We start from the raw sequence: 20,060 nt of genomic DNA on the forward strand, positions 1-20,060 counted from the left end.
TTTTTTAATATTATTTTTGAACAAAAAAGAATAAACACGCATGCTCGTTGAACTGATGTTAAAAAAATAAAGGAAAAAAAATTTCTCAATGTAATTGTAATATATGGAGCGCGCGGGCAACATCTTTCCATATATATCATCATAAAATATATCTGTGTGTATTACATATGATGATGATCATCATAATTTTATCCATGGATTCGATATATTTTTTTTATTTTTATTATTATTATTCAGAGTCTGGTCTGATCTGGTCTAGGTTTTTTTTCTCTTTCATTTTTATATGTCTGGTTCCTCATCTTGTCATTCTTTTGATTGTTGTAGGCATACACACACATACAAACACACAAAAAAACCGAATTTTCATCATTGCAATCAACGAGAGAAAAAACACCCAAAACCAGTAAGCAGACGACTATTATTTGAAAAAAATACGTCTCAAAAACTGATATAGTAGAATTCAAATGTGAGAGATTGCTGCCTGTCTGGTATTCGTCTGTTTTTAGTCGGATATTTTTTCCGGTTATTTATTCATTCTGGTTTTTTTATTGTCGGTTCGTGTTCGTGTGTGCTATTCGTGTATTCAAACTCATCATTTGATTGTCTGATTGATTGATTGGTCTATAGAAATGAAAATGTATGTGTATATATGTGCAATGGACGATCGATGCGACAAACAAATTCGTGTGAATAAAAAAAAAAAGAAAAATTATTTTTTTCCTTTGAATCAAATTTTCTTTCTTGAATTTATTCATCAATATCATTATTAAAGAATTTTTTTTCCTCATTTCTTCATTAAATTCTGGAAAAAGTTTTTTTTCGCCTTTTTTTTCAAAGAAAAAAATTGATCTGAAATCTGTCACCTTTCCTGTTCAACTTGTTCAGCTTCCAGATATTAACCATCATCCTACACTTATTTTTTTTTATTCTTTATACAATCTTGTTATGACACTGTGTGAATACATCATCACCATCATCATCATCATCAATGCTGACAAAATAATGAATGTTTTTAAAGAAAAAAAAATTGTGACAACATCAACATCAACATCTTAATCTTCCATGATTTTTTTTTGTTTGTTTGTTTGTTTAGTTGAGATGAAATTCATGAATAATTAAATAAAAGATATTTATCGATGAATATTATATTAGCTTAAAGGTAATGAAATATTCTCGATTCTCATCATTGGATCATAATTATCATCTTTTAAGAATGGAAAAGGGTTATCATAATAGTCAAAATTGTTGATGGTTGAATGAACCAAATTGAATTTTTTTTCTAATGACAAAACCACCCATTTAATTGCAAGTATTATTCTTAAGGGGATTTTTTTTTCTTCTAATTCTTGCCATTATGACTGACAAAGACAAGGCAAATTTGAAAATATTGAGAGAAAAAATAAGCAAAAATAGTGACCATGTTTGTCAAATGTTAGATATGTTTGCCATTAATAATAATATATGAAGAACTAGAAAAAGGGAAAAGAAAAGACCAGTCTATTTTGGCAAGAATATAAAAGAGAGACAGACGGACAGACAGACAGACAAAGATAGAGATAGAGTTGTGGCAAGAAATGAATACTGAATAGACCGATCACCAATGATGATCAAGAAGAACAAGACAACAACAACAACAACAACTGGTATTCTCTGTCTCTTTCAATTCATTTTATCCTTTCAACACGCACACATATTTTTGTGAGACAACTTTTTTTCGGCTAGACGGTTGTTGATGGTTATAATAATAATAATAATAACACTGGAAAAAAGGTGGATGTGTATAAAAAAAAGAGTAAAGAAAGAAACCTGAAGATCTTGAAAAGAAAACAGAAATAGACTGAATGAATGAGAAAAATGAAAGAGATGTATAGAATAGCATTGGACTGAAAGAATGATCATAGCAAATTGGCCCCGATGTTCGGGTTTGGTGGTTATATAACAAAAACCCTTGTCTCTATCATTTTTGATCATGATCATGATTTGATCATCATTTGACTTATTCGTTACTCATCGAACCGATTATATCTGTGAGATTGAAAATATTAAATTTATCTGAATTTTAATTTTTTTCTATGGTGTTGCCATTTCACTAAACTTTGTTATTGTTTTTTTCTTCAATCAAAATTGTGTTAAATGTGTGTTTGTGTGTATTATATTGTTCAACTTTAATTTTCAAACGAAATTGTCAATTTACAAAATCTTCATACATTGTCTACAACTTGTTGATTCAATCAAATTTTTCAATGAAAATTCTCATTCTGATATTCATTTCATCGAATAATCATCATATTCATTGTTGACGACGGTAGGAAAAATATTGTCCGTTTAAATGGGGAGTGGTAGGTAGGGTGGTAGGTGTGTGGGAAAATAAAAATGAAATTCGTTAAGAAAAATAGCAAAAAAAAAAATAGAAAACACGCGCACCAAAAAAAAAAAATTAAAAAAGAAACCAAACGCCCAAAAAAAGCATAGGCACAATTACGAAAAAAAAAATACTCATCATTAACACACATTGACAACAACTATCAAACACACACACACATACAAACAGCAGCAGTTAACAACGATGAAACGGAATAAAGACAACCGAAACACAAACTGAAAAAGAGAAAAATAAAGAGATTGAAAGACACGCCATCAACATACTCTCGGATAGCCACACCGATATATATGTGATGTGTGTGTATGTGTGACTATTTTAACGTATGTTTAGATTTTGATTTTTATATTTCACAAATTCCAATATTTTATTATGAATAAAGCGACAAAAATCAAACAGCTATAATTCAGTTAATTATTTCTACCCTGCACCTATCACCAACACCACCACCACCACCACCGCCAACATCATCTTCATCATCAGTTTTTTATACCAAAAAAAAAAAAAAAAAAAAAACAAAAATTCGATCTTAACGACTATTATGACTTTCATCAGTCCATTTTCGTAACAAGAAAAAAAAAATAAACGCATCAATCCATTCATTTTCAATTCATTTCGCTTGTTAAAACATTGTTAAAACACATGTGCGTGGTCGGTGATGGGTTGAATCCATTTTCCTTTGTCTGTGTCTGCGTGTATGTGCGTATGACGTTGTTATATGTGTGAAATGAATTGGAAAAAAAAATTCAATTCTTGACAACTTGTTGATTCTATTATAAATTTTTCGTGTTTTTGAAATTTTTTTCTTTCATCGTTTTTTTTTCATTCGTTAAATACGTAAGTTTTTTTTCTAAATTCAATTTATGAGAATTTAAATTATTCTTTGAATTCATGCAAAAAATGAAAATTTTCACATTATCATCATTGTCATTGTCTATCTGTGTATGTGTATCATCTTATTTTTTTCGGTAAAAGAAAAAAAAAACGATTTGATGTTCCATGTGTGTCACACACCCACACACACCCACACACATAATTATAACATCCAGAGCGAAAAAAATCATATTAAAATAACGATTTTTGTCCATTATTTTTGTTTGTTTGTTTTGTTTGTTTATTGAGATGATGATTGTAACAAATTTTTGTTTTGCTCATTTTTTCTGGGCCCCCTATAGCCATCATTAATATCATCATCATCATCGTCATCGTCATTACCATTACATCAATCGATTAAATATAAAAATGATAATAATAATAATGGGTAGCAATTTGGCGATTTTTTTTAATACATTTATTATGATTATTATGTCATTAAATATGTTTTTTTCCTGCTTACTACACACACACTATAGCATAATTGAAACATTTGTTTTTGTTTTTATTTTTATTTTTTTTGTGTTTATGGATATTGAACTCTGAACTTTGGCCTAGATTATTTCATTATTAGTATTTATTTTTTTTTCTTTTTCAATGTATATAATTTAATTGGCTTTAGGTAAATGCGATGCAAATGGGCCTCATAACCAAGTTATAATTCCATTCCAGAAAAAATCTCTATGATTTGTGTCGATGAAAAGATATGAACAACTAATGATTCCAACGAAAAAAAAAATTATTGTTTTTGTTTTGTTTTTTTTCTGATATCATTTTTCTTTTTTTTGTGGATTCTCTTAGTCTTCGTACAACGACCTTTTCAACTTTTCGTATGAAATCAACAATTGTTGATGATGATAGAAGTAAATAAGAGAGGACCTCACACAAATACACAAAAAAAAAGAAAAAATCACAAACGTCATTTCTGTTAGCAATATATCTATGTGGGGCCCATATTACGCACAATTCATTCATTCAAAAAAAAAAAAAAAAAAAAAAAAAAAATTTAACCTAAACAACATCATACCCCGGATACTTTATTTCTTTTATATACAATGTACATGTCAAAACCAAGTATGAAAAGGGGAGAGAGAGAGGGACAGACAAAACAAAAATGATGTTATGGCTGGAGAAAAATAGTTTTAGAAAAAATAGTTTTTCCTGGTTTTTTAAGTCGTCGTTAATCGGTGAGAATAGTGATGATGATGATGATGATGACGGTAGAGGGTGCCTCATTTGGATTGAACAACAACAACGACAACAAAAGTAAATGACCGAAATGGATGATTTAGAGAGATTTATCAAACGAGTAATCCTTTTTCAATCGACTTGTTGAAAATTTACTTTAATTTTTTTATTTTGATTAAAAAAAAGGTTTACCACTCTTACACATTCAAAGTCATCATCATTATCATTATCAAGGTATATGGAGAATATATTTTTTTTTATTTTTGTTGGCTTGTATCTAGTACAATGATTAGATTCAACCAACTATTCAGTGATGAATACATCCACTGTTATTATTACATTAATTCGATGATTACCCGAATATTTTTTTTTTATTTGATAAAATAAAATCCTCATGACAAAGCATGTTTTCTTTTCCGTATATGAAGGTTTAGAGGTTATATATTTTTTTTTGTCATCGTATTTTAGCTGCTTGCTTGCCATTCAATGTGATTGAAAGGATCCTCTCACTCCAACACTATCTGGTTGAATGATGATGATGATGATACATCAATTCATGTTTCTAGATGATGATGATGGTGCCTCATTTTTTTTCTGGTGATCATGTTTGAATGGTATGAATACGACGACTTATGATTGTGTATATTGGTGGTTTTTTTTTCATTGAATGAGAGAGAGAGAGAGGCCCCAAAAAAATACCAATCATATACACATTTGCTTTCGACTGTCTTTTCTTTGTTTTCGGTCGGTTGAATCAGGTTCAGGCGAATCCATTACGCCTCTTACCAATATATATATTATTCTTCATCATCATCTTTTCCGTATGACCAAAAAAGAAAATTCAGATCTTGATGATATAACGATGGTGGACATTCACATAAACAAATACAGGTTGAAATTTTAAATTGTATAATAATAATTTTCTTCTCTTTTTTGACTTTTGAACGAAAAAAATCTACATCATCATCATTCATAAATAAAATGAAAAAAAATGGTTGTTGAGTGATAAAAATCATTCATGGTTATTTTATTTTATAGATGAAATTTAGTGATTAAAATACGATTAAAGAACCAGAAAAAAAACAAAGATTCTTATCATGTGAATATGTGATTTTTTTTTGTTTTTTCAATTTTTGAAAACAATGAAATGAAAATTCTTTGTCCATTGTTTCACTATAGTGTATTATTAATAATTCTGGTATATATATTCTATACAATCATTTTCTGCTTATTCATTTGCGTTTGAAAATTTATTCAGATTCTTTTTTTTTGTCCAAATAATAAAATATATAAAATGGCCATAACTAACGCAGAAATATATGAACAAGAAAGAAAGAAAAAACCTCAATCATCATTCTTCCGCATTTTCGTAAATGATTTAAAAATTAAATTGAATGAATGATAATTATAATTTACAGGCTTTTAACCTCTCTCTCGCTCTCCCTCATTTTCAATGTTTTGGATTTTTATGGTGAGGGTGCCTCATGATCATCATCTTGATGGTTTTTTTTTTTTGAAACAATCTTCCAAATATTCGAGGTCTGTCAGAGTTTTTTGACTTTTTTTCTTCTTCTTTGGTCTGTCGATGGTCGATGGCTAGGTTGGTGGTGCCTCATTCGCACTAGGCTTCTTTTTTTTTTTGGTTGAAAAACTGATTGTATTTTGATGGTCGTGTGTATATGAGGCACCATACAAGCTAATTTGATACGTTTTTTTATCATTATGTTTGTGTCCTACATAGATTATTTTGATTTTGATTTTTTTTTTGTTTTGTTTTGAAAAAAATTATTTTCCCTACATGCACACACGCTCACATTCTTGAAAACAACAAACAAGAAAAACATTTCCCTTTAATATGGTGACACTCCTGTATGTGTGTGTGTGTGTGTGTGTCTAGGTGTTATGATGATGAATATTACAAATTTTGTTAGACTTGTCAGATGGAAAAGAAATCCACCTTTTTCACACATTCACCATACCAATAAACCATCCATAACAGATTGATTGAATAACATTGTATCAATTTATATTTGATCATCTACACGGTATTCCATCATCTTCATCATCATCATCATCATTATCATGATTTTTTTTGTCAATCTTTTTTTTCCTTTGCTACCAATCGTCATAAATCCATTAATTTTACGAATAAAAAATGAACATTTTTTTCGTTTGTTGGCTACAACAACAACAACAATGATAACAACTGATGATCAATTTGTTTAGTATTTTATGCCACCTACAAACGAAATGAACAAAAACTAGACAAGTCGCGCCCGACGTCATTAACCCTTTTTTTTGATACAAACATCATTGCATTACACATGTCAATGCAATTGTTGTTGTCGGATATGATGATGTCTACGTCTGAAGGGCTGGCTGGCTGGCTGCAATCAATTTTGATCGATCAATCGACCAAACATTTTTTTATGTGTGGTATTGCATTTTATATTCCCAATCGATTACCAAAAATGCTTACGATATATAGAAGAGAATAAAAGAGAAAATGAGAGTTGTTTGATCGATATCAAGGTTATGGTCGTTTATTTTTTATTGATCGTTTTCGTTTGATATTGGTAGTTGATTTTTTTTTCTGGTTGACCAATCACTATTATTTCTTTTGCTTAATTTTAAACATATAGTGTCAGAGGTCATAGTATTTTAGTTTTAATGGTCACTCCCTTGAATTGTGTTTGTGTGTGTGTGTATGTTTGTTCGTTTGTCTGTTTAATTTATATATCTATGCATGAGAAGAGAACAACCTGTTGAATTATTGCCATTCGCTCAAGTATTGTGTATCGATTTTTAACTAATGAACTTTGTATGTATGTGTTTGTGTCATCCTCTATTTATCCTATATGAAATTATCTAATCTATAGATTTGACCTCAAAGGTCAAACCTACTTCATTGGATGAAAACTGGATTATTATAACTCTGTATGTAAAGTTTTCATTGAAGAAAAATTCTAAATCATGATGCAGTTACTGTCACCTATCATCAATGATTGCAACTATTTATTTTTAAAAAAATTTTCAAAATAACATTAACCAACAGTATATATGTGTAGATAAAAAAGGTGTGTCTTTTAGCTTTTCGGCTGTTCTGTTAGGAGGTGTGTGCGTGAAATGAAAAATTTTATTTCCCCTACGGCCCTAGAAAAAAAGACCCAAAATGGCGTTCCATTTTTTCCTATCGTTCAGTATGTCATCGGGTCTCATATCTATGTGATGTGTATGTGTGTGTATTATGTGAATTTATTTTCATCTTTTTTTTTGAATACATGATTGCAACATTTTTTTTATTCGAAAAAATTTTTTGAAATTGAGTTTCACAATGCTGATTGTATATTCCAAGCCAAAAAAAAATGGGAACCAAATTTTTTTTTTGATCGATGTTTTTCTTAATTTAACCTTTTTTATGTTTTTCTGTTCGTTCGTATATATATATAGATACTGATTGATTACCACTGTGAATCTCTCATCACAAAAAAATCGACCAAAAATATTCGTTCCACAATTTAATAGAAAAACTTAAAAAAAAAAAATTTGGCCAACTGCTTTTACCCGTAGATTCGAACTTGTGTTATACAAAAAACAACAACAACACAACCATAAATCTTGATGAATCTTGAATCCAAGAATATTTATTTTCTCTACCTTATATATACATTTTTGGGAAAAAAAATTCTGGAAAAGTTTTATTTAAGATTATTTTCCATTAATGATTGATTGATTGATTGTTGTTGTTGTTGATTCGATCCAATTCACAAGTTTCTATCTATGGGTATAGGCAGTTTTTTTGGAATGTATAAACTGTGAACATAAAAAAAAAATTGTTTTTTCTCTTCCCATCTTTTGAACAATTCTCTCGATCTCAATCCATCCTTATCTTTATTATTATTATCTATTTCAACCCAATTTATGAAATTTTTTTCCCTTGAATCCTTGAATGAAAACAAAAAACAATAACGATGTATGCTGCTATGTTGATTGTTGGTGAATATTTTTGTTTGTGTGTTTTACATGCAAGTGGTGGTTGTGTGTGTGTGTGTGTGTGTGATTTGAATAAGTGCACTTCATAATATAATTTTGTTTCATCAATTACTTGTTTAATCGGTGTTTTTGTTTTTGTTTTCAATCTTTTTTCACCTTTTTTTCTACTTTTTCTCCACCGATAATGATGATTTCGATTATGATTTAGTGAAACAGTTGACAAGAACAAAAAAAAACAACTTCAAACATCTTTCTTTTTCAGCTATTTAATTCATTTTATTAATTCCATAAATGAAAAAAAAATCGGGCCTAAATTCTTCAATTCTGACAAAAAAAAAACCAATCAACATCAATTTTATATTTTAAATTTCATTGTTTATTATCATTCCCAACACAATAAAAATTGCATTGGACCCGAAGAAAAAGGGGTTTCTATAAAAAAAACAATTTACCCCTTTTTCTTCAAGATTATTGTTCAAGTCAAAAAAAATTTCATCTTGAACTTTCCTTCTTTTTTTTCGTTCTTTTTGTTTGTCATTTTTTTCATGTTTATTTATTTATTTACCATTCTTTTTTTCAGATAAGATTAGTCATTTTTTCTCATTGCTAATTCTTCAATTCTATTTAGTATTGTTTATCTATTTTTTTTCATTTTGTACAATTATTGTGTGAATGTGTATGTATTTTGGTGTGTCAACGCAGCGACAATCAGCTGATACATCAATAAATAACCTACTACACCTTTTTTTTAGTAGTTGATTGCATGTGTTGATTCTATGTGTTGTCTTTATTTAGCTTCCTACTAATCATTACATGTGAACTTTCAATCTTATTAGTTTTTTTCTTTTGCTTTCTTTTATATTATCAATATATAATGTGCCTCGGCCATACTGAGGTAGTAGGTTGTATAGTTGCCATTTTTTTCTTTGACATTTGACATCTTCTTATTCCAAAACTCTTAGTATCACTTGTTTTTGTTTTTGATTTTTTGTTGTTTTTTGATGTTTACAAGAATTCGATCGATTCACAGCATATATCTGGAATTGTGAATGATGAGATCAAGATGATGATGAATGAAAAAACAAGTGTTATTTGTTTTTTGGATTTGAAGAAAAATTTCAAGATTGTCGGGAAAAAAATTCTAATCAAAGCCAAACTGTACAACTTACTAGCTTATTGTGTTCGGCGAGCCAATAAGCAACGAATTTTAGTTGTAGCGCTATCCCTTCCTCATCACTTCTTAGTTTAAATTCTTTCTTTTTTCACTTTTTTTTTCTTTCAATCAAATTTTTTTTTCGGGTTCATTGCTATTGTCAATGGGAATGATTAATTATTGTTTTAACATTTTTTTTAAAAATCTTCAATTTCTTCAAAAAAATTGTATTTGGTGTGATGATGATGATGTTGATGGTGGTGGTGGTTGTGGTGGTTCAACATGATTTCAATTGTGGTTTGAATTATGTCGGTATGTTAGTTTTTTTTGTTGTTTACATTTTTACAATTTATTCTACCATTGAGAGCGATTTTTTTTTTCTTTCTATAATTATTGAAATTCTTTATATTTTTTTTCGATAATAATATTCGACCCATTAGGTTTTTTTGTGTATTTTTAACGTTGTGCGGTATTGGCGTATGTTTATTTATTTGTGTGTGTGGCCTGTTCCTCTGTCCCTGAGACCTTAGCTTGTGGTCAATGAATTTTTTTCTAACAAAAATCATTTGTTCAATGAGAAACACACGAGTTAATGTCTCAGGTGACCTAGTGACAGGGAACATCATTACAATCGTTGGTTTTTTCGTTGTCGATTGAATTGTATAATTTAATGACAAATGATGATCACGTGTTTGTTTTATCACTGATGAAACAAACGTTATTATTTTTAATCACTCACGAGGACAATGATGATGATGATGATGATGATGACAATGGCCGAATCAAAACAAGGGTATCGTCATAATGTGCGATGATCAATTGATCGATGGACAATGTTGTTTTTAATTTTGTAGTGACAATATTTTGTTTTAATTGTAATTATTAAATAAATGAACTGAAACTTTGCCCGTGTAGCTAGAACACTGTTGATCACTGTTTAGATGATTTCGTTTGGATGGACATTCTAAGGTAATAATGAAAAAAAAAATTTAAAACAGAATTTTAAAACATTTTTTTTCGCATTTATCACTAAGAAAATTTAGGTTATTTCGGCTAACGATAATGGACACAAAATGATGACTGATTAATTGCTGCTTGGGAACTAATGCTGCCTAATATCAACCTGATCATCGCTTTTTATCATGATAGGCCGTGCTCATTTTTTTCTGAAATGTTCGAGACGAGAGACTAAAGGAGTTTTTTTTGTTTCTACATTCGGTCCAAAAGGCTTGAAGCCCGCCCAATTTTCAATTTGATGATGAAATATTAGCTGCCAAAGCCACCGCTGCCTGTGTCCTAATTTAATATTGAATTTTTGTAATTTGAATGAAAAAAATCCGATAAATATTGAACATGTGTGACCTAATAAATAAAAATTCAAAAAAAAAAATCGAAAAAACAACCCCTCATCAACCTTTCGTTCTAATTTCAATAATTCAAAAATCCAGGGTAACCAGGAAAGAAAGAAAAATGAATAGCTTTTCAATAATTTGTATATCGAACGACGATGTGAATGTGGATGGATGGATGGTGAAAATAAACCCAACAATAACACACACACACACACACAGACATTTATACCCGACAATCTCAGATGCGTACAAATCAAATTCAATTACGGTGTTCAAAAACGGTCAATTTCCTGGATCAAAATTTTTTTTTCATTTTCATTCTTTTTGATACACTAAAAAATTTTCAGTAAATCATCAATAGTTTATTCAACTAATTAATTGTTCATGAATTTCGTTTTTTTTTTGTTCACACACACACACATAAAAACACATCCATCATGATTGATGATGATTACAAGAGATAAAAATCAAATTGATGATAATAATCCTGATCATCATCATCATCATTTAATATTCATGAAGACGATGAATGACTGTATTCAATCCATTTTTATTTTCAAATTCAATCGATCTCTTGTGATCACATCACCGTTTTATTTTTGACAAAAAAAAATCACACGGTTCCCATACACACACACACACATCATTTGGATATGACACAAAAGATCTTGAAGAAAATCTGTCTCTCTCTCTCTTTCTCTCTTTCACCTTCTATGTCAAAAGCTTTCGTCTATTTCAATCGAATTTTTTATAATTTAAAAAGAAAAAAAAAGATGCTGTATTATTGCTCGTGCAATCACTACCCAAAACATCAGGCATAAATCGATCCAGAAAAAAGAGGTCATGAATGGGGTCAAAGTTCAGCACCAACATGTGTTATGTAATAATACGTTATGATAATGATGAGTTATGCAAACATACACGCACACCTAGGTCTCTACCCCATTTGCATCGGGTTTTTTTTTGCTTTTTGCCATTTTTTCCATAAGTTATTAGCATCAGGCACACAACATCACAGGACCAAATGTTTTTCGTTCTTTCTTTTTCTTTATCCCTCTTTCTCTCCTTTATTTTCTTCATCCTGTGATGCGGTACATTGTTTTGGATACCAAGAAAATAAAAAAAAAATTTCATAGGATTTTCAAAGATTTTTTTTTATGAATCAAAATATAAAGAAAAAAAAATTAATGTTCATTTTGTACAAACATCCATTTCCTGAGTCGTTTCTTAGTAATCAATGGGAAAATTTTTTTTCCCTTCACTTTCATTTCGTTTCATATATGATCGGATTGTCGTAATTTTCATTTTGAAAGCAAAAAAAAAACAACTGAAGGGAGTTAGTTTGGATGCTTGGTTTAGTTTCGGTTTTTTTTGTTTGAAGAAAGTGATGTATGGCTTGTTTGCTAAGAGAAGAAAAGAGAAAGTTTAGTGAGTTTTGTTTTCAGTTCGTTGATCGCAGTATGATTGGATAAAAAATTTTGAAGAATTTTTGTTTGATTTAGTTTTGTAATACAAAACGACAATAAAATGAATGGATGAATAATCGGTGGTCTAAAAAAAAGAAAAAAAAACTTGAGGATACATAAATTATCGGTTGATATATATGTCATTCAGTTAATAAATAAATCATATTTAGTCAGAATCAGAATCAATAGATGGCGTTATGATTTACCTTCAACTCCATTTCTGAACGTGAGAAATTATTTTTTCGAATAAAATGAAATTGACCAAATCTGATTTTATGTAAAGGATTAATAAACTTGGCAGTTTATCTTCAGGGAAAAAATCCACCATTCAGCTTATTAATTAATTAATGTTTAAACGCTATATGTTATAAATTAAAAAAAAATTCTAGAAGATTCAAGAAAATAAAAAGCATGGGAAAAGAAATTTTCCGAAAACATTTCAAGCAAGATGCTAGCTCATTGAGGCTGCGTAAATTGATTTTCGAAGAAATGACCTATCTGTTATTCATATAATCGTTGTTGCTCATCATTTCATCACAAGATTTAGTTGCGTATTTTTTCGAAGCTGATATTTTGATTTTTTTCCTAGAAATTCTTGCGATATAATTTGAAAAAATAACAATGGCTCGACGTGGACGTTCATCACTATCATCATCACCAACACGATCATCGTTTGGTCCAGCTCGGCCCAGTCAACCACGAATGGCCGCATCAAGACCAATGTCACCTCCTGCTCCATCACAATCACTTCCAATGCGGCAACAATCTGCCGCTGTAGCACCTGCTCAAGCACCATCACAAGGCCCAGGACTTCTTGGACAAATGGCCGCAACTGCTGGTGGTGTAGCTATTGGATCGGCAGTTGGACATACCATTGGTCATGCAATTACTGGATCGGGAGGTGGACAAAGTGCCGAAACACAGGCACCAGCACAAGTTCCAGCTCAATCACAATATGGATCTGAACAGCAACAACAACAACAACAATCACCATGTCAATTTGAATTGAAACAATTTTTAGATTGTACACAAAATTATGATCTTACCCTTTGTGAAGGTTTCAATGAAGCTTTGAAACAATGTCGTTTGCAATATCCATCAGCACGCATATGATTATTATTAGCTTAGATTAATACCAAAAAAATATGTTTGAAATTTAAAGAAAATAAATTCTTATTGTTTAGTTGAGAATTGTTTTCATTTCATATAATAAAACTTAAAAAAAACATTAAAAATTCGATACATTAATATATTGAGCTACTTTTGAATCGACAAGATATTGGCTCAATGAAGGAAATTCATCCAGTTTAGAACAATCATTCATGGGTAATAAATCACAGACAATAATTTTATCATTCAATAAATCCGGTTTCATCACTTTCAATAAGAATTTTCCATTTGTTGTCTCCTTTTTGAACATGAAATTAGCATAGCTTGTCCATTCATATTGCAACGGTTTTTCCGAAACCAATTTGACATCATCATATGGTTTTATATTATCAAGTGAACAAGGAAAACATAGGCCACGAGATTCATTAAAATTATCGATTTCTAATGTTGATGTTGATACGAATTTCGATTTCCAGGAAACGAATTCGATTGAACCAAAATCAATAAGCAAAACCTGTGACAACAAAAAAAAATTGATTTAAATGTAATGATAAAAAAAACTATATCCATCATATTACCTTGCCACAAATTGGTTTATGATTGCGATCACATTTCATCGAAATCAATCTGGCCCTGCACCAATCCTTGTGAATATCGGAATATACCAAAGCCAAAATAACAGAACCAGAAACAGAATTTCGTCTAATCAAATCGGGCATCGAATGTGGTTCAGAATCGATGTGTTGTCGAATTAATTTTGTTAATTGTTCATAACGTTCAACATCTTGTTCAACACGACAATAGAAAAGTGTAGGGCTATTAACGTGTGTTACAATAACCGATTCATCAGTCATACAGTCGTGGTCTTGTTTTTGTTTAGACATTTTTTATAGGAAATAAAACAAAACAAAAAAAATACAGAATCGTTTACAATAAATTTTATATTATATTAATTCAATAATTTGAAAATACGTGTTTGGGTGTGTGTGTGTGTGTTTATGTGTATTCGTTGGAAAATTTATTTGGGAAATAATGTACAAAAAAAATATTGAATGTTCAATGCATTTTATTTGGATGTGGAAGTTGAATTATTTGTTGCTTGCAAATTTAACCATAATCATAACAAACAGACAACAAAATAATGATGCAAACAAACAAAAAAAAAGTGAACGCGTTGGCCTGTGAAAACGTGGTAAATGCATTTGATAATCGATTGTATCATCAAACTTTAATTTAAATTAGTGGCGCCATCCAGAGTCCTGTTTTGATTTTATTCTTGAATACAATTTTTTGTGTATCATGCTGAATGGGATGCCGGTCATGTTTGATAAATTTTATCAACGATGATTTGATACAAATATGGAAAAATGATCTAATAAACAACTATATTTAGAATGTAAAAACGATCTAATGTACAAAATGTATAATTAGATCCAGTATATAATTGTGGATGCTAGTCAATCGAAGCAATCATTTGCAATATTATCAGCTTTGAGTATCAATCGCTGTCCAGATTTTAAATGGATAAAATGAATTTAGAAACTCGTGATTTTGATTGGGAAAATTGTCTAAAAACAATCAAACGTCATGGAAAGGGTGAGTATTGATTCCCTTAAATTTTTCTATAAGAAAATATTACAATAATGTTCATTGCATTTTTTCAGATAAGAATATTGTTGTCATGATGTTGAATCATTGTTTCGATACAATATTATCGAAATTTGAATCAATAGATCAATTTTTATGCAATGAAAAGTTTAAAAATTTTCAAGAAATTTGGAACAATAGTTGCGTTCGTATGGCTGTGGATGGTGGTGCAAATGTTCTTTACGATATGCAGCAATCTAATGCTAAATATGATGGGCAACTTCTCGATCCTACTTTTTTAAGCGGTGATTTTGATTCAATTCATCCAAAAGTGATGGATCACTTTAAACAACGTGGAGAAAATATAAAAATTATGCATACGCCCGATCAGGATCACACGGATTTTACAAAAGCATTGTTTATTCTGGATGAACAAGTTTTGAATCTGAATACTACTCCTGCAATTGATTGCATTTTGGTTTTCTTTTCAAATTCAGGACGAATCGATCAATATTTATCGATTTTATCTACTGTCCATAATTTCAGTAATAACAATAAAACTTTTCCGCCTATAATTCTAGTCGATATGGTCGATTCGATTAGTTTTGTATTGAAAAAGGTGAGTCATACGAAATGAATTATGGTTACAATTTTTTTTAAATTTTTTTTTCTTGTCTCAGGGTTCATCACATCGAATACCGAAATTTGATGATGCTAACTGGTGTTCATTGATACCTTTATGTGGGCAAGCTAAAGTTAAAACTGTTGGTCTACGTTGGAATCTTGATGAAAATATTGAGCTTGAATTTGGAAAATTTATAAGTTCATCTAATGAATTTGATCGTAACACGAACATTGTTACTGTTAATGTTGCTGAAAAACCGATTCTATTCTCTACAGAATTTCATTTGTAATAAAAGAAGAAAAACAAATGTTTCATTCTATGTTTTGTGTGCCTATTTTTTTCTATGAAATAAAATGTGTGCATCCTTTTATTCGAAAAATAAGAAAAATAAAAGTGCCTTATGGTAAATTATCATTAATCTTAATTAACTCAAATGAAAGCCCCTCGACCCGAACACATTAATGTTCATGATGACACTAATTGACCGGATAGGCCATTTTCTAAATTATTTAGCAACCAATGATCATTTCAGGCAATTCTTTTTGTTGTTGTTGTTGTTGTAGTTGTAGTTGTTGTTTTTGTCATGTCATGATGAAAAGAGCATCATAACGAGCAACATAACGATGATTTCATTAATTATTTTTTTGTTCGTTTCATAAAAAATGCCAATTATAAAATCATCATATTCGAATTCGAATAATAACAATAATGATATGACAATGTTTTGCTTGAAAAAAACAACTTATTGAATTTCAAATTTAAGTAGTTATTAACTTTTGGTAATCATCCACTTTTCCGGTTTCGATTTTATTTTTGTTTAATCAATCTTTAATTTCTCTAATGATTAATTAGAATTTTTTTGGGCCTGTTTTCCTAATAGTAATTCTGAATGTTTAATTAGTTGCGTGCAAATAATTGACATTAGTGATGAGTGATACAAATTATAAATTAACAATGCATACGTTGGCATTAATCAAATTTTTGTCATCATCATCATCATCAATTTGGCTTGGTCAGAGAATGTTGTACACAGGAAAAAAAATGAGAATTATAATGGAAATTTCATCGTTTTATAACCAAGAACAAAAACTATCATAGTTTCTCTCCATCTCTTTCTCCTGGAACATAAGCATAGTACGGTGGCTTCTGTCATTGTTATTAGTTTTATTATTTATATAATAAAACTAATAATATTTTTTCATATGTCCAAAATATAATTTCACCAACAACGAAAAAAAAGCTCATCATCGTTTCATTGGCTGTCATTTACAGTATGTGTGTATGGGGGGGACATGATTGTGGATGGATTTCGATGCTATTGTCATTGATCTCATCATCATCGTCATCATCATAATCATGTGTAACAAAACAAAAGCTAATTAAAAATTGATTCAAAATCCAATACCCCGAGATATATCCAATATAATTGGTAAAAAGAAAAATATATACCATCATCATATTCGATTTTATTCAATACATAATAATAATAGAATAAATTGTTCTATTTGAAAGATACACATGGATCGTTTTTTGGAACACACAATGTGATTGTGTATGTTATATGTTCTGGCAATCTTTGTTATATTTTCGATTATTCGCATGTGTCAAAAGATGCTGCTGCTACAACATGATCAATCCCGCGTGATTCTTGTATTGGGTTTGTTCCGTGTGTGTGTGTGTGGTGCGATTCACAAAACAGAATTTTTTTTAAAGTTTCTCAGTTCACTATTGGACTTGGACTTGTAAAGATCGACCATCATGTTATGTCATGTTTATGTTGCATTATTATATCAGCTTATTTGGATAGTTTTTGAATAAATTTTTTTTGAAAATTCATTTTTCTCATTTTGATTGCGTGCAATTTTTCTTTAGTGACCAGAAAATATTTTTGAAACAATCATCAACTAAATGATATTACATCAACAAACAAATCATCAGGTTAATCACGAATTGTATAAACAACAAAAAAAAATAATGTGATGATGAATACAAAATGATTCCGGTATAGTGTTTTGCATTCATTCGATCAATCAAAATCATCCAACGACAACGAATAGAAAATTTTTTTCAACGAAATAATGTATTCATCATTATTTCGAAACTTTACTCAACAATACATCGATCAAGTTTTGAATACATTTTCCTATTGAAAGAAAAATTTTCTATACCATGTTTCAACAATAAAAACAACTTGGGTGATTACAACCACCACCATCCATATCAATTCTGAATCGGGCCATGTCATTTTGTTTTATAATTTCATTTACAATCATGATGATGTTGATGATGATGGTGGTACTGTTCAATTTTTATTCAAAAATTATCATAGTTGATGCAAATCCACTGAAAGGTAATTTTCTTTATTTATACTTTTTCTTTTTCTTATTCTATTTTATTCAATTTCAAAAATGTGCAACAACATCTAATTTAAAAAAACAATGAAAAAATGCAATTTATACGAAACGAATGAATGAATGAATTTTGTAACAGACTATCTATATAAAAAGCAATAAATCATTCGGTAAATTTGAAAAACGAAAAATAAAAATGAAACGGTTGATTTTTTACGGTAACCATCGGTGTAAAATTATAGCTGCATACAATACCAGTGAATTAATGTACAAAATAATGACATCGAGAAATTCTGAATAATTGAATGTCTGAATGATTATGAAAAAAAAATGAAAAGAAAAGAATCTCAAGAGTCCTAATAGTGTATACCAGTATAAAAATTACTTGATAATTTAAATTTATATATAAGATGCTAATGATATTCTTATTCAAATGAAAAACATTGCTTTTTCCAAAATATATTCATTTACATTCCCATAATACCAAACAAACGTTGTAGGTGAAAAGTTGATCCTACAGCATGATGATGATGATCAGGGCCGGCCCGGAAAATCGCGAGGCCTTGTGCAAAGTCAACTTGAAAAACGCGAGGCCTTAAAAAAATTAAGGAATTTTCAAAAAATGATTGCTTAAAAAAAATTTGAAGCGTTAAAAATCTTGATTGTTAATTTGAAGCGCGCTAAAAAACAACTGGCAAAAAACTGCGATCGTTCATAAAGTCTGTGCAGCAATTTATGACCGAAAAAATTTCCAAAAGCTTGTATCAATCAATTTAAATTTTTTCTAATGATCATCAAATCATCAACGTCATTCGAATCAGTAATGTCACCTCGACTCTATTTTGGTTATTTTAGATTTTATTTGGACTTTCTATAAATTGATTATAAAATGCGTTGAAAATTTCAGATTCATGAAATTAATAACATTACCAATCATTCAATCCAAGTAAAACTATTGCCATGATCGTTCAACAAAGGAAATTGTTTTAAGAATTTTTCAATCTCTATTCTGAAGTGCATTAAGATTTTTGTGTCATTTTTGATTCTAAATCACTATAACCAACCAACCAACCGCAACCAACGGCCAACCTGCGGCTCTTTAAAAGATTATTTGTGGCTCTCGATAAATGTATTTGAGATGGTGGAAAATTTGAGCCTCACACATGTGTGACGCTTGGTCGTGAATGGGTTAAATACGTATACGTACATTTAATCTTTTTATTTCATTTAAATCAAAAATACATACACACATATTTCACCAGTGCATAGCAAAAGAGTTGTTCTTTCAAAGATTTACTAGAATCGAGAAAATGACAAATGTCCAAACTAACACGACCAGTTCAGAATCGAGAAAATGGCAAATCCAACCTAACACGACCAGTTCAGAATTGGTTGACAATGCTTTATTGATTACTTTCCCAATTCTGAACAGGTCGTGTTAGGTTGGACATGTTATTTTCTCGATTCTGAACTGGTCGTGTTAGTTTGGACATTTGTCATTTTCTCGATTCTCAACAGGTCGTGTTAGTTGGGACATTTGTCATTTTCTTGATTCTGAACTGGTCGTGTTAGTTTGGACATTTGTCATTTTCTCGATTCTGAACTGGTCGTGTTAGTTTGGACTTGTTATTTTCTCGATTCTGAACTGGTCGTGTTAGTTTGGACTTGTTATTTTCTTGATTCTGAACTGGTCGTGTTAGTTTGGACTTGTTATTTTCTCGATTCTGAACTGGTCGTGTTAGTTTGGACTTGTTATTTTCTCGATTTTGAACTGGTCATTTCATTTATCTTTCTTTGGCTTTCAGCTTTAAAAGGATCATCATCCTTTGGATATTTTTGCTTCGCCAACGAATAATCTTTTTCTAAGATTTCCAGTATTTCTTCTGAAAGTTGTTTTATATATTCCAATTGTTTGAATATTGATTCAACAGAATCAACTGTACTTCTTTTTTCTGGAATCGCTTATGATGTTGATTGTTGGA

The 20,060-nt window shown here is 30.0% G+C and overlaps 3 protein-coding genes and 1 long non-coding RNA gene across 5 annotated transcripts in view; 3 read left to right on the forward strand and 1 right to left on the reverse strand.

Moving 5' to 3' along the window:
• Nucleotides 1–10,986, forward strand: part of LOC124491549 (uncharacterized) — a 28,604-nt gene extending 17,618 nt beyond the window's left edge. For both annotated transcript variants that reach the window (XR_012832486.1, XR_012832485.1), the window contains exons 8-9: nt 7,892–10,556; nt 10,622–10,986. This is a non-coding gene — a long non-coding RNA (uncharacterized LOC124491549). The remainder of the gene's footprint in view (nt 1–7,891; nt 10,557–10,621) is intronic.
• A 2,040-nt stretch (nt 10,987–13,026) lies between these two features.
• Nucleotides 13,027–13,588, forward strand: LOC124493084 (uncharacterized). Its single transcript, XM_047056144.2, has one exon. The coding sequence runs from the start codon at nt 13,027–13,029 to the stop codon at nt 13,516–13,518; it is 492 nt and encodes a 163-aa protein (XP_046912100.2). The 3' UTR covers nt 13,519–13,588.
• LOC124493083 (uncharacterized) lies at nt 13,564–14,697 on the reverse strand. The gene is made up of 2 exons (XM_047056143.2): nt 14,094–14,697; nt 13,564–14,029 (listed from the first exon to the last, which is right to left on the reverse strand). Exons 1-2 carry the CDS (start codon nt 14,397–14,399, stop codon nt 13,634–13,636), a joined length of 702 nt encoding a protein of 233 aa, XP_046912099.2. The 5' UTR covers nt 14,400–14,697; the 3' UTR covers nt 13,564–13,633.
• A 209-nt stretch (nt 14,698–14,906) lies between these two features.
• On the forward strand, nt 14,907–16,141 carry LOC124491359 (thiamine pyrophosphokinase 1). The gene is made up of 3 exons (XM_047053986.2): nt 14,907–15,111; nt 15,180–15,721; nt 15,783–16,141. Exons 1-3 carry the CDS (start codon nt 15,036–15,038, stop codon nt 16,014–16,016), a joined length of 852 nt encoding a protein of 283 aa, XP_046909942.1. The 5' UTR covers nt 14,907–15,035; the 3' UTR covers nt 16,017–16,141.
• The last annotated feature ends 3,919 nt before the right edge of the window (nt 16,142–20,060 follow it).

Source organism: Dermatophagoides farinae, chromosome 1, assembly GCF_024713945.1.
Source record: "Dermatophagoides farinae isolate YC_2012a chromosome 1, ASM2471394v1, whole genome shotgun sequence".
Lineage (NCBI taxonomy): Eukaryota > Metazoa > Arthropoda > Arachnida > Sarcoptiformes > Pyroglyphidae > Dermatophagoides > Dermatophagoides farinae.